General features: G+C 39.8%; 1 protein-coding gene across 1 annotated transcript; it reads left to right on the top strand.

Moving 5' to 3' along the window:
- Positions 1-13: 13 nt before the first annotated feature.
- dhx29 (DExH-box helicase 29) lies at positions 14-14,742 on the top strand. Its single transcript, XM_004074575.4, has 28 exons — positions 14-311; positions 427-494; positions 602-715; positions 792-921; positions 994-1,133; positions 1,221-1,361; positions 2,687-2,813; positions 3,358-3,516; positions 3,679-3,847; positions 3,971-4,091; positions 4,175-4,561; positions 4,635-4,901; positions 4,994-5,137; positions 5,214-5,390; positions 6,084-6,227; positions 7,224-7,368; positions 7,479-7,599; positions 7,701-7,785; positions 8,244-8,332; positions 9,595-9,723; positions 10,217-10,292; positions 10,376-10,600; positions 10,672-10,808; positions 11,778-11,868; positions 11,947-12,240; positions 12,990-13,121; positions 13,434-13,530; positions 14,454-14,742. Exons 1-28 carry the CDS (start codon positions 143-145, stop codon positions 14,513-14,515), a joined length of 4,140 nt encoding a protein of 1,379 aa, XP_004074623.1. The 5' UTR covers positions 14-142; the 3' UTR covers positions 14,516-14,742.
- The last annotated feature ends 244 nt before the right edge of the window (positions 14,743-14,986 follow it).

The raw sequence follows: 14,986 nt of genomic DNA, 5'->3' as shown, positions 1-14,986 counted from the left end.
CCGCTACGGAAGCCGCGCAGCACCACATCTAACAGGCAAAAAATACGTTTCAACTTTTTTTTAACCCCACGTCTATCTTAGCCTTTCTTGTGTCTAGAAGGGACACTTCCACGTAAGTGAATGAGGTGTGGGGATTTATCGGATGGGTGGGAAAAAAAAGAAGTCGTCGGCTCAAGCCCCGGCGGTGGCACTGGCGGCAGGAGAACGTCGGAACGGAGCCGCTGCAGCGGGTACCGGCTCGGGAGAGGAGCCAACGAGGCAAACGGCCACTAACAAAACGCAAAAACCATCAAAGGAGAACAAGTCTAAAGGTGGCTGTTTCTGGAAACCGATTAATTAAAGTGAAATTGCATTTAGTACACAAAAAAGTCATAAATACCTGCTACTGCGTGTGACACTGCTCTAATTAATTGTGCTCCATAACAGCTCCAAAGACCTACAGTTTAACCAACACTGCCCAGGTGGAGAAAGTGTCAGAAAAGTCAGTTCTTAAAGTAGGTCTACTATGTGTTTATTTGTTTTTATATTTGCTGAAATCGTAGTTCATAACACAGGAAGATACAACCTAATAACAATATTGATTTTTAATCTGTTAATCCAGGTTTACATTAAAGCTGATCTGGAAAAGAAGATCATTAAGTTGATCAATGACTTCAGACAGGAGAATGCAGATAAAGGGCCCATATCTGGCAGACTTACAACCAAAAAACTGCTGGTAAAAATTCAGATTTGATGGTAGACTTGAAAAGTCATATTTTGTCATTGTTTCTCAAGCTGTCGTGTGCTTGCAGGACTTGTACACGGCTCTCCAGAAGTTCAACTTCAAGAGAGAACACATCGAAGAGGCAATGAAGAGTAGTGTCCTGTATGGAGGCGATCTACACTCTGCCCTTGACTGGCTCTGTCTCAACCTTAAAGATGGTAACTGTAGTGTCAGAGGTCACCACAGAGTCAAAGTTTTAAAAAAAAGATTGATTGACTTTTTGTCTCCAGAGGAGTTACCTGATGGTTTCAGCCAGCAGCTGCAGGAGGAGAGCCTAAAGAATCGGCCTAAATTCCAGCCTGCCCTTCAGGAGAAACCTGCTGTCCAAAGCCCCAAAGCGTCCAGTAACACTCACAAAGACTCTCATAAGGTTTTCTCTTTAATACGCTTGTATAGATGGGTTTCCCATGAAGGGTATTTTTGATGGACTGTAGGACTTGTTTGTTGTATTTGCCAGGCCACAGAAAAGGATGAAGCTGCAACTGTAAAAGATTGGATCTTAAGGTATGCAGAGCAAAGTAGTGAGGATGAAGAGGAGGAGGAGGAAGAAGGAGCAAAGAAGACCTTTAATCCTGAACTTGAACAAAAGTTTGATCCTGTGAGTAAAGTGGAAGTATGCGCCTATAATTTTTATCAACAAAAAACAACAACAACATTTTAATAGAAATTTGTCAACAGTTAACTGTCATTTAGGTTTCAAAAGAGAAACATGTCTGTAATTAATTAATCTACTGTCAACATTCATTACATAATGTTCCAGGTGCTTTTAATAATTCAATTTACAGATTTTAATGAGGCTTAATGTTCAAGCTTGGAAAAAAAAATTTTTATTGCAATATTTCTTTTGGACTTATTTTACACGTAAAAAAAGATTCTTGCATAACAAGGTTAATCAAAACAGGAAATAAAATGATTTGACGGTGTGTGATAGACTGGACACACCAATAGAATTTTACAGAAAGTAAGAAAAAAAAAGTTTAAATTGAAACCAAACAGAAGAATATCTAAAAGTCAACATTTTAATCATCAAGATCAAAATAAGCAATTATTTGCTCCTGAGATTTTTCAAACACATATATATGTATTTAATAGATATTAATAGAAAAATTGTTTACTAAGCTTAACTTCCGGATTGATGATACTTCACACATAATTATGCATTGTTCAACAATTCTGACTAATGCATTATATACGAATCTAAACCTCATACCCGGAGATCAACATTTTAAAGACTTGTTTACTAAGTGCTGTTGAGTTTGTCAAAAAATTTAATTCATTCAAACAATTCTCTGCCACAGTACTGGAAAGAAAATTGGACCTGTATTTTGTAAGTAATAGGAAGATTAAATATTTAGGCTTATCTGGTATTATAGGAGTGAACTTGTTTTTTCTTAATGAAATAACATTGGAAATTGAGTGGAAGTTTACCACGAGTTACACTGTTTTTGATACTTTTTATGCTTATATCATAAATGTTTAAACTTTGTAATTCAAAGAAATTAATTGAATTTTTTTTTTACATAAAAAAAATACAAACTTAGGGATATATAAGCTTTAAGGGATTTATTTTAATACATCTTATTATAGTTTTATTTTCAACAAAAATCTCATGTAATAAAACAATTGTTTTCCTTTTGTGCTTCATCATATTCAGCCTTCTTGGGTTGATCACATATTCCTTTCAATTGAAAACAAACAATCTTGGTGAAGAAAATATATTATAAAAAAAGACAAAAAAAAAAGGAAATATCAGAAAAAATGTGTCTCTTATTCTGTTTTTATTAATCTTTTTATTTATTAAAGTTCCTGCCTGGTAAAAAACTAAAAATTGCAAAGTTGTTATAGTTTGTGCATACCAGAAAAGTCTTTAAATACTTAGGATTTATGTTTTTAATCGGTATCGTATTATCTCTTGTTATACAGAATGACAGGTATTTGATCCTTACTGCACAGCTGTATGACGCTAAAGAAATGGCAACAGCTGCTAAGAGCAAAGTGGACAAAATGGGTCAGAGAATGGCACAGGACAGAATACGCATCATTCAACAAGGTGTGTTACTCATTCGCCAAAACCCTTTTATCTCCCCAACTTACTCAAAAAGCAGAAACGTGTCATGACCAAATGTTAAAGAAAGATTTAGGACTTTGTCTTGAGTTCACCATTTCTGTTAAAACGTAGCCTCCCAATTTTAGCATGGATTGCCTTCCTTCACTCCTTTCTCTCACAAACTGTCTTCTCTGTCGTAAGTGTTGACCTTGTGACATTCTGGCTTCTTTAAAACACATTTTTGCTTCATCATCTGGACAAAAACAAGCGGTAAGAGATGAACTTTCTCCCTGATCTGATGATTTTTTTAACCCATCGTGACGACCAGCATATATATCGCTTTCCTTTGCCGCTGCAGTCGAGACCGGAGGTTGGAGCGGCGCGTTGACATGTTACCGTAGTGGGGTTTCTTAAGTTCTACAAAGATGGGGTGGACTTGATGTGATGATCTATACTTTTCAGAAAGACCACGAATCTTCCTTTGTCTACCGGCAGGATGGTCAATGTTTGTGTACAAGCTGTCATTTGTAAATATTTTCTTTTGTAGAAATGAAGCAATTGGAGTCCCATCCTATGTTCAACCCAGCCATAAAAGTGGTAGAAGCTCCTCAAAACGAGAAAAAGAAAGCTCCAGTCATTGAGGAGAAAGAAGATCTCAGCTTCGGTTTGTTTGAGCAAGCAGAGAAAGACCCCCCTGCAGAGAAAGGTACATCAGAATAACTCTTACTTCCGTCATTTTATGGAACTGCTGCTCTGGTAGATGCCATGAAGGAACTTCAACTGGTCTTGGAGGAGTCATTCTGGTGGTAAATGTTCTGGAAAAATCTTGAGGCAGATGCCCAATGTGTTTTCTGTTTCGTCTCTGCAGTTGTGAAAAAGAACGAACCAAAAGACATCCGAAACTTTGACTACACAGCTCGCAGCTGGACGGGGAAGTCTCCCAAACAGTTCCTCATCGACTGGGTGCGAAAGAACCTTCCTAAAAGTCCACCGCCAGCTTTTCACAAAGTTCCTGCTGGTAGATACTGGAGATCCAGGTAGGAATGTGTTTTCATTTCCCTCACATGTTTAAAGTAATCTTTGACTAGCCCAATGGAGTCATGTAAGCCATCTTTTGATGGTTAATTCTGGAAATAAAATGTCGCTTTTTGTTTCGTAAGGGTGCGTGTCCAGAGAGCAGAAGATGTACTGGAAGTTTGTCCAACTATCTTGACTGAGGACAGCATGCAGGCTCAGCATCTGGCTGCCACTTTGGCGCTCTACAATCTGGTGAAAGGACAAGTAGGTGTTCTCAAAGTCCCATTTGACCAGCCTGAGTGTTTTGTGCCCGTGCTGACCTCTCTGCCCGCCTCTCTTCTGTCCAGTCGGTGCACCAGCTCCTCCCTCCCACCTACAGGGACGTCTGGCTGGAGTGGAAAGACAGCGAGCAGCAACAGCAGCAGGAGAGCCGCATTGCCGCCAACAAACCCCGGGACCAGTTCATCTCCCGGCTCCTGGCCAGACTTAAACAGGAGCAGCAGAACCAGAGCCGAGGGCAGCAGGCTGCATCCCGAGCACAGAGCGGAGAACGGGAAGAGGAGCCTGAGGAATCCTGGGAGAACCTGGATAGTCTTGATATTGGAGATGGAAGTGGGGACGTTGAAGACAAGAATAAGAAAAGTCCAGGGACAAGGGGAGGAGAAGCAGGCCTTCATGCAGCCAGAGAGCTCCTCTTGGGCCTGAGGAAGTCTCCCCTGGCGTCCAAACTGCAGGTAAATCCATGTAAACTTCCACCATGCGAGTGGAATAAGGTCGCGTCATTCAACACATGTCAAAACTTCAAAGGCAGAGCGAGAGCAACTTCCAGTTTTTCAACACCGACATCAAATCCTGGAGGCCTTGCAGCGCCATCCGGTGGTGGTGGTGGCAGGTGAGACAGGCAGCGGAAAGAGCACACAGATCCCTCAGTTCCTCCTGGGGGAGCTGCTGACCGGAGGAAAAACTGCTCAGCCCTGCAACATCGTGGTGACTCAGCCTCGCAGGATCTCAGCCATGAGTTTGGCCTGCAGAGTGTCCCAGGAGCTGGGCTGTGAAGATGGCCCGGGATCTAAGGTAAGGTCTCAGACGAGTCCAGACTTGTGGGCTTTCATTGTTGGACACATATGTAACGACTCTCCGATCTTTATTTCCAATGCTGAATCCAGTCGTCGCTGTGCGGATACCAGATCCGGATGGAGAATCAGTCAGGAGACTGGACCCGCCTGCTGTATTGCACGACTGGAGTTCTGCTCAGGAAGCTCCAGCATGACCGACAGCTCAGCTCCCTGACCCACATCATTGTGGATGAGGTACCAGCAGCTCCTTGTTTTACACACAAAACTGCATTTTTGCTCTGTTTTGTTCACCTCACATCCATCCCTTTAGGTCCATGAGCGTAGCGTCCAGTCAGACTTCCTGCTGACCATCCTGAAAGATGTTGTGATGAGGAGATCTGACCTGCACCTGATCCTCATGAGCGCTACGGTGGACTGCCACAAGTTCTCCAGCTACTTTAACCGCTGTCCAGTGATCAACATTCCAGGCAGGACTTTCCCGGTGGAGGTGAGCGTTTATGGTTGTTCGAAACAGAAGTCAACCTGTACTCCAAGGATAAGCAGAGATGACTGTAAGTCATGTGTTTTGATTACTACCAGGAAACCTTGGCTGTAATGTTTTTGTTGCCAGTCGGGGCAGCAATCCACCAACCTGGTGGTGGTCACAGGAAGTAAGGGATGCAGTTTAGCTGAAGGCGTCAAGCTTGGTTGGAGGGATTATGGAAGCAGCTGATGGGTATCAGCAGTCCAAGTATTTGCAGAGGCAAACAAGCTGAGTCTTAAAGGAGTTCAAGGATTCTGTGGAGAAGGACTCTCATTCAGTCTCAAAGAAATTCTAATAAACAATTTAATGTCTCAGGAGAGCAGTTCTCCCCCAAAACTGTCTATATAGTGCAGCTGACGACCCTGAAATAACAGAAAAGTGGAAAGAATACTTCCTGCAGAGATCTGAGTTTACTCTGCATGGTGACTGGATGCTCCTTTGGAGATAGGGTGAGGAGCTCAGTCACCCAGGAGGCGCTCAGAGTAGAGCTGCTGATCTCAGCTAGCCTGGAAGCACCTTGGGGTTGCAGAATTAGAGGAAGTTCAGAGAAAGGTCATGGTATATTTGCTTAGGCTTCTGCCATAGCAACCCCGCCACAGATAAGCAGGAGAAGGTGGAAGGATGGATGTTTTAAAGCTGCCGTGGTTTTGTTTACAGGTATATCACTTGGAGGACATCGTGGAGCAGACAGGATACGTGCTGGAGAAAGACTCGGAATACAGCCAGAGAATCCTGGAAGAAGAAGAAGCAGTGGTCTCGGTCGCTGTCAGTCAGAAAGGTGGCAAGACATTGCAACACCAGGTAAATCTATGAACTTCAACATGCTTTTAAAATCTTCAGTATCATCAGTAATGTTGTTTGACCGCAGTCCTGATCACGTTTGTTTAAAAACAGTGGTTTGGGAAATCAGATCTGTGTCAATGAGATCCAGAAAAATAACAAATGAAAGCTGCGAGCAGCAGTGTTGTATGGCCCGCAGGCACTCCCTGTGCTCGCCGCCCCCTTTGACCCACCCCCACTGGCTGAGCGGCGACTACGTGCCCCTCATTTTCCCCTCATGTTCCCCTGCTGCCCCACTATTCGTTTATCTTGAGCCAATGATTCATGCATACATTTTTGCTTTATTCCGGTAAAAAATGTGGAAATAACAGATGAAGTTTTGGTAGCTTGCCACGCTAACGCCATTCAAACCAACCTTTTTTTTCCCATTCACTTTGCCCAAAATTGATTTTTATCAGGTTGGTGTATGCAGATATGTGAGTTTTTGAGTATGCGAAGGGGCGAAATTTTTACTCAAACACGCAATAAGACAGAATAGTTCTGAAAACATTAAATATGGTCCTTGCAGTCCGAAACTGCCACATAAGCTCAGCTGAGGCATAGAATGAAGGAATATATGGCACGGGAAAGACATCATCCTAATTACCCGGTAAAATATGTGCAATTGTACAGATTTATAGTTTATTTTCTTTTCAAAATGTATTTTTGTTAACAGCTCTGCTTTTTTCAGCTCACACATGACCTTTCTCTGTTATGGTCATGGTGGTAGCTTACTTTGAATTTCCTGACTATTTGTTAGCGGTTTTTACAGAATTTTTTTCAGGTGACGGGGCCTTTAGAGCCTTGTTTCCCATTGGCTAAGGAGTTTCTGAGGAACCTGGATGCGAATCTTGACCTTACCGGCACAAATCAGGCTCAAGACACAACTATCCCTAAGGGGGATCATTCCCATTGTTTTGGGTCTACACTGCTGTAGCCTCAGTCCTTTTGCTTACTCTGGTCTCCTGTTTGTTTCAGGAGGTGATTCTTAGAGACTCCCCCACTGGGTGGGAACTTGGTCGAGACCTCGACCACTTCAGCAGCAGGACTCGGCAGGTGCTTCAGTACATGAACCCCAATAAAATCAACATGGACTTGCTTGTTGAGCTTTTGGACTACCTAGGTACAGCAGTACATGTAACCTCTCAGGCAGAGCAAACTACGTTATTTTTCGTGTTTAGGTTTCACCTACGACTAAACTTTGGTGGATTTCTTTTTGTTTGTCCTTACTAGATAAATCTCCACAGTTTGCAGATGTGGATGGAGCCATTCTGGTCTTTCTCCCTGGACTAGCTCACATCCAGCAGCTGTACGACCTACTCTCCTCTAACAAGAGGTTCCGGGAAAAAAGCAGGTGATTTAAGAAACTTGATCAAATCTGGTTTGAAACCAATCTTTGTGGAAGTGAAAGGACATTCCCCATTTGCTCTCAGTCAGTTTTATCCATCCTTATAGGTACAGGATTGTTGCCCTCCATTCGACTCTGTCTTCAAAGGACCAGGCTGCTGCCTTCACAGTGCCCCCTGCTGGAGTTAGAAAGGTATGAGAGCTAAGCTGGCTCTGACAGTGCCGTGTCTGGAACTTTCAATCAGAAAGTGAAAAGTAATTATTTTTAATAAAAATCTTTTTAATCCACATTTAACCAAGCTCCACCTTTTTATTCAAGACGTTGAAGCCAATCAAGAATATGTTGCAGTTCCTCCAATGACCACTAGAGGCTGGTTTTAAAATGAGTCAATTTCTAATTGAATTTAGCAGCAAAAACATATATTCAGCTAGGTCAAGTTTTTATTCCTTTTTTCTATTCATAGTGAAATATTTTTGGATAATTGTTGAGGGGAGCACAGTAAATTCCAGTCTTTTTGACACTTCTTTTTTGCCATTCAGAATCCTTTGGAGGATGTTGGAGAGTATTGGTCCACTTCAACTAACTTCATGATGTTTGTTTATCTTCCGTGGACTAAAGGAAAAAGTCTTTTTTTTTTTTGCCTCTTTCAGATTGTGCTGTCGACCAACATTGCTGAGACAGGCGTGACCATCCCTGACGTTGTGTTTGTTATTGACACTGGAAAGACCAAAGAAAACAAGTAAGAATTCATTAAGTGTTTTTCCAATCCCATCCAAAAATCTTGACTTTTTTGGGGGAGCTCAAGTTATGTTAGCTTCTATGCTATCTGGGGCGAGTTTCTAATGACAGAAAAGAACTACAAGATGAGCCAGACTAAGAACCGATCAAGCAACCCTTATGAGAACTCTTCAAAACTCAATCCCTTACTCATTTGGACTGATGTAACCAGACTCCACCCAGGAGCCGGGTGTGTGGTTGGTGCTCGCAGAACTGTTAGACGTTTTAGTAGAGATGGATGTCTGTCAGGTCTAGCAATCATCAAACTAAGAACCTGGATAAATAGATGAATGGATGGACTTTTAGAAGGTCTTTGATTTTGTTATACAGGTTTATAGGAGCAGCCCTCACTCAGAAATCTCACTAGTTAGGAAAAATGACAAAGTCGCAGGTTCTGTATGTCAATGAAACAATTCTAAAGATCTAAAAAATTCAGAATGTGACTTTTTAAAATCCGTTTACAAACATAATGAGAACATTTAGAAGTTTTAGGTCTTCTCTGGAAGCCCACTCCAATTATTCTGACTTCAATCTTTATTTGTTCAGCAAAAATTGTAAAGTGTGTCCAAGTGTTAACATGTTTTACGAATAAACCCTAAGTTTACCGTATTTTCCGGACTATAAGTCGCACCGGAGTATAAGTCGCACCTGCCCAAAATTGCATTATAAAGTAGAAAAAAACACAGATAAGTCGCACTGGACTATAAGTCGCATTTTAACTTTCACAACCTCATATGACACAATCATAGCAGACTGTTTATCTAATAATTTCACAGTAATTTTTTCTCAAACTTATTTATTTATTCTTTTCATGAAGCATCATTGGCCAACTAATACTCTGTTTTCATCCTGTATTTGTAGAAACTGTTTTCACTTTTATTGCATTTCTGAATCTATGAAATCATTGGAAAATAGAATATTATGTTGTTAGCTTTCAAGATCTTACTGTAAAAAAAAGTTTGCTGATTCTCTGAGTCACTTAACAGACTCTTAACACTTAACATACCTCATACATCAAATTGACCCAGGAACATCATCTCTGTTCCTCACAAATGAACATAACAGGAGGGTTAACAATGTATTTATTTCAATTTATTTCTAATATAAGTCGCTGCGGAGTATAAGTCGCACCCCTTGCCAAACTATGAAAAAAAGGGTGACTTATAGTCCGGAAAATACGGTATTTTATTTTATTTAAGAAATTGCTTTTTTGGTATTGTTCAGGTACCACGAGAGCAGCCAGATGAGTTCCCTGGTGGAGACGTTTGTCTCCAAAGCCAGCGCCCTCCAGAGGCAGGGGAGAGCAGGACGCGTCAGAAGTGGCTTCTGCTTCAGGCTTTACCCCAAATACAGGTATGGACCCCGACAGTCCTGGGCTCTCTTGTGGAAACTCTTTTGTTTCTTAACCCTTGTGCTATCCAAGGGACGTTAAGTTGGGAGTAGGGTCATCTAGACCCCACAAGACAGTGTGCTGAACCTTTTTTTTTTTCAATGATTCTTGATCTTCACTGGTGTCCATGGATTACATGAAATCTTTCCACCTTTATCCACCTTTGTCATGGTAGGGAGAACACATCAATGTAAGGGTGGGGTCATAAGGTAGCACAAGGGTTAAAAACCGTTTTCTGTTTTCCAATCAAATTTTATTTCTTAAAATGTACTCTTTTTTTTGGCAAAATAAAAAATGTTTTAATGATGTACACATTATATGGAATATTGCATTCTCAAAACGTTTTATTGAAAGATTTACATGTGTTGCTGTGGGAAAATACAGTCGCACCTGATCAGAATACGTTTATTAAGAGACACGCTCTTTTTATTGCTCTCCAATTTGTTCTGTTATCAGGTTTGATGCTTTTATGGATTACTCCATTCCAGAAATCCTCCGGGTCCCACTGGAAGAACTCTGTCTTCACATCATGGTAAATAAAAACAAAATCTACATCACTTTTAAAATTGAAAAATGAAAAAAACTTCAATCAATCTCCCATTCTATTCCTTGTAGAAATGCCAGTATGGATCCCCAGAGGACTTCCTGAGCCGGGCTCTGGATCCTCCTCAGCCTCAGTCTGTCAGTAACGCAGTCAACCTCCTCAGAAAGATCGGTGCTTGCCACCCCAACGATCACACCCTTACCCCTCTGGGGCATCACTTGGCAAGCCTTCCTGTCAATGTAAAGATCGGGAAGATGCTCATCTATGGAGCCATCCTCGGCTGCCTGGAGCCCATCGTATGTCCTGCCACAGTCCTCATTATTTGTTTAATCTTTATTTAATGTAATAACCAAAGGTTTTGTTCCAGGCAACTATCGCAGCAGCCATGACGGAGAAGTCTCCTTTCTCTACACCCATGAATAGAAAGGAGGAAGCTAACCTGGCGAAAGCCGCTCTGGCAGTAGCCAACTCTGATCACCTCACAATATACAATGCATATTTAGGGTACGCTCAAATCTTTTTATTTTTCATTTGCAAATTTCAACCCATCTAATTGTTTCTTTTTTTCTTCACTTTGTATTTAATGACGTTGCCCAAATTGATGCAACAGCCACACTTTCACCCTCATGGATGTGCATTGAGCTTCTATTGATTTGATTTCTGTCAGAATAACACAGACAAATTGTTTCTCCTTTTTCAATATATTTCCTTTTTCAGTACTTCCCTAGAATGCCTCCTCACCTTTTGGTAATTTCAGATTATAGTGTGAGGTAAATGAGTGAAACCAAAACAATTATTTGGAATTAATGTCTTTAAACTGCAATATAAATGTATTTTTATTTCTCTTTCTTCCATAAAGCCTCTGCATACATCTGATCTAAGTAAAAAAAAAAGATTTTAGTTTGAATTTTGATATAAGACAATTAAAGCCTCTTGGCTATAATTGCTGGCTGCATTTAGAAAAATCTATTTAGTGAAAAGTTCAGTGTTTTTTTGGTGTTTTATTTATTCTATTTATTTAGTCTTTATTCTAATTTTATAAGACCATCTGTTAATTTTGCAAATAAAAATGTTTACATTAAAAATTATATCAAACTGTTGTCAAATGGCTCACATAAAGCAGTGCAGGAAGGAGGTAATATTTCATTTTCTTGTCAAATCTGTCATCAGTGTCAAACAAAGAGTCTTTTCTGACTAAACTTTGCAATTTAATCTTTAAAATGTTATTTTTTTCATTTATTTTGGGGTATGATTATCAAAAAAGTTTCTGTTTTTTTGTTGTTGCTTTGCATAGAATAAAGAAAAAAATGCCACTTATAATCAAGGCAGTTACTATGACAGCAGATGCAAACATTAGCTGGATATTGTGAAAGAAATGCATACTTTTGGGTAAATTATATTCTTCTTTCTTTGATTGATAAATGTCAATATTGATGGTTACTTTCTCCTTCATGTTGTTTCTACCTGTTTTAGGTGGAAAACTGTTCAGACTGAAGGCCTAAAAGCAGAGATGTCTTACTGCAGGAAACACTTCCTTAATCGAACAGCTTTAATAACAATGGAGGTAAAGCGAATGATTTCTCTCATTTTCTCTCATAATTTTTGCTTAAATTAAAATCCCTTTTATCTACTTCTCTTACAGGATGTGAAGCATGATCTGACAAAGATGATGGAGCAAGTTGGGTTTTGGTCATCCCGGCCGTCTCGCGTCAAGCAGCAGGCAGCCTCCCTTTCGAAGCAGCAGATCTCTGTTCTGAACGCAGCGCTGACGGCAGGGCTGTATGACAGCGTGGCCCCCATTCTCTGCACGCCCTCCGTGGATGTGCTGGAACAGATCGCCTGCACGGTGGAGACGCCTCAGGGCAAAGCTCAGGTCCACCCTTCATCTGTCAACCGCAGCTTGCAGACGCACGGCTGGCTGCTTTACCAGGAGAAGGTACCACTCAATCTAGGCTTTCGTATTTTAAATCCCAATTTGAAAAAGTATTTAAAATGGGTACAGAAGCATTTGATTTACACAGAAATTTTTGTTTCAGTCTGGGAGAAAGCCAAAACAAAAACCAAAAAGTCAGATCTACACATTTTTTAAAATTATTAGATGTTTTGATTATACTTGTAAAAAATAACCCAATTAAGAAACTTTTGATCTCATATATACATAACAAACACTAAATGATTTTCCTGAAAGAAGCCCATACCATAATAGTGTCCCCTGTAGCAGGAAGCTCTTTGCAGTAACAGCTGCGTGTCTGCTGTTTTGGGGGGCAGCACCCTGAAATTATTTTTCAGGGAGGCGAAAACCTGGAACGTCACTTTACTTACCGACCACTAGGTGGGGTCGATAACAAGACAGTTAGTCTATGTTCAGGCAACTTTTTATCCATTAGATCAGATTTAAAACCAGTGATTATTGTAATGGATAAACTTTATAAACCCCCTTAATACGTTTTGTCATTTTTTTAATCTAGGGATGTGGCCTTGTTTGGTTGATGTGTAAAGCAATTGATCCTCAGTATTTGAGCAGGAATGCTGGGAATGTTTTAGTAACTTTCAGGAATGTTTGACTTCCCTATTTACCCATTTTCTGAGGGCTTTGCTTTGATATTCTGACAATATTTTTATTTTTGGAACAGCGTAGACACTGAAAACTGAGACTTTATGAAGCTGATGAACTCTCCTCCACAGGTGAAATACGGTAAGATCTATCTGCGAGACACCACTTTGATCTCTCCTTTCCCCATGCTGCTGTTTGGAGGCGACATCGACATTCAGCACAGAGAGAAGCTCATCACTTTAGATGGATGGATCAACTTCCAGGTCAGAGCTCAAAGGGGCACCTTTAAAAAAGCAAAACAAAGCAAGATGGTGGAGGGGAAACTCTATCCGTTCTGTTCAAGCTGTTCAAGCTGATGCTTGTGGTTTTTTAGGTCAGTTAAACGTTAACATGCATCAAAAACAAAACTGAACCACATTAAAGAGGAGGATAGACTATAGTTCTTACATCATCTATTGGCTGGTTACTTTTTTCATCTCAAGTTTCTCATCTGATCTGAAACACGCTCACAGGAAGCTCATTGATCTGTTTTCACATTATGTTTTTTTTTTAAACATTTGGATATTTGCTTTTAGGCTCCGGTACGGATTGGAGTGATCTTCAAACATCTGAGGAAACTGATGGACTCTCTGCTTGAAAAGAAGCTGGAGAACCCCAGAATGAACCTTGAAGGTAAAATCAATGATTATTTTTATCTTCGGTAGCTCAAACACTAATATTCAGGAATTTTTGCTCTAAATCTTTGGTGATTACTATAAAATAGTTGCCATAAGCAACATGCTAAATTGTCCAGATTCTCATTTTACCTTCAAAAATGGTTCAACCTAAAGAAAAACATTTTTTTAGATTTTTTAATTCCAGAATACATTGCTTATGCTACTAATGGCTGTAAAACTAAATATTTATTTTAATAAAAGTTAAAAAACATTTTTGGCACAAAATGTGACCACAGAATGCGTCTGACACAAATTAATTTTTTTCCTTTAACTTTGCTGCCCATTTTAATATTTTAAAGAATAAAATCAATGCTAAATCCCTCTAATACCTTTTATCTATTGTAATAATGTTGAGTATTACTGCAGTATTTCTATCTATAAAGAGGTATTTAAATTACAATTTTTTTATTATTTTTAATGTAAATTAAAAATTGTATTTCTAATGTTGCCGTTTAATTTTTGGCTCAAAAGTGTCCTGAAGGTGTCAAATGTATCAGTGGAGTAATATTAATGGGATTTCAAATATTTTTAAAAAGTGAAGAATTATTTTATAAAATAGAATAAAAGGTCAAATATTCTTTTGACCATTATTAAGAAGTCGTCATTTTTCTTGGCTGTGGAAATATGGCTACTCACCACATTTGTCAAACACTTCTAAAAAGAACAAAGACCAATCTTAAAGTAATCCTACTGACCTCAAAAGTTCTCCATGTTCTCTACGAACAAACAAAAAAGCAGTTTGAGCTATTTTATCAAAAACCAAAGTTTGTATCTACTCTTCCAACTGTTCTTTCTATAACATGTTTGTTTACGATAAAATAAAAAAAGATGAATTAAACGTTGTGGGTTAAGTCCTATTCATCTATGTGTCTGTTGAAGGTGACCCAACCATCCAGCTGATTCTGGATCTGATTCGGTCCGAACACACGGCAGAACGCTGAATCAGCGCTGGAATGAAGATCCAGCATTTCCCCGTTTATCAGGCTGTGCTTCCATGATGTGAAGACTTTCTGATGAACTTCCAGATGAGCTTCACCAATTAACTACAGCAAAGGAATGAACACCAGGAACACTTTCCTCTCCTCATGGAATATATGACATAAAGACTCTTTAAAACAGAATCATGATTTGTGCCAAATGTGGTTAAAATACAAATCTTTTTGTTTTATTCGCTAGTTGTGTCATTAATTACAATTAACTTTTATCATCAGGTTTTTTTTAAAACCCTGTCAACTGCATAATTCACTCACTGCTTAGTGCCCTATAAAGGATCTTTATCATTTTGTTGGGGTGTCCGGATCTACAATTCCAAAATCCAGTGCCCTGGAAACTGGAAACAGTGCCCTGGAAACCCATAAGTGTCTGTGAAAAACCAGGATGCATCGATGGTCACTAGATTGCCTGAATATAGA

This window comes from Oryzias latipes, chromosome 12 (genome assembly GCF_002234675.1).
Source record: "Oryzias latipes chromosome 12, ASM223467v1".
In the NCBI taxonomy this organism is placed as follows: Eukaryota; Metazoa; Chordata; class Actinopteri; order Beloniformes; family Adrianichthyidae; genus Oryzias; species Oryzias latipes.
This window is presented reverse-complemented; position numbering and strand designations above follow the sequence as displayed.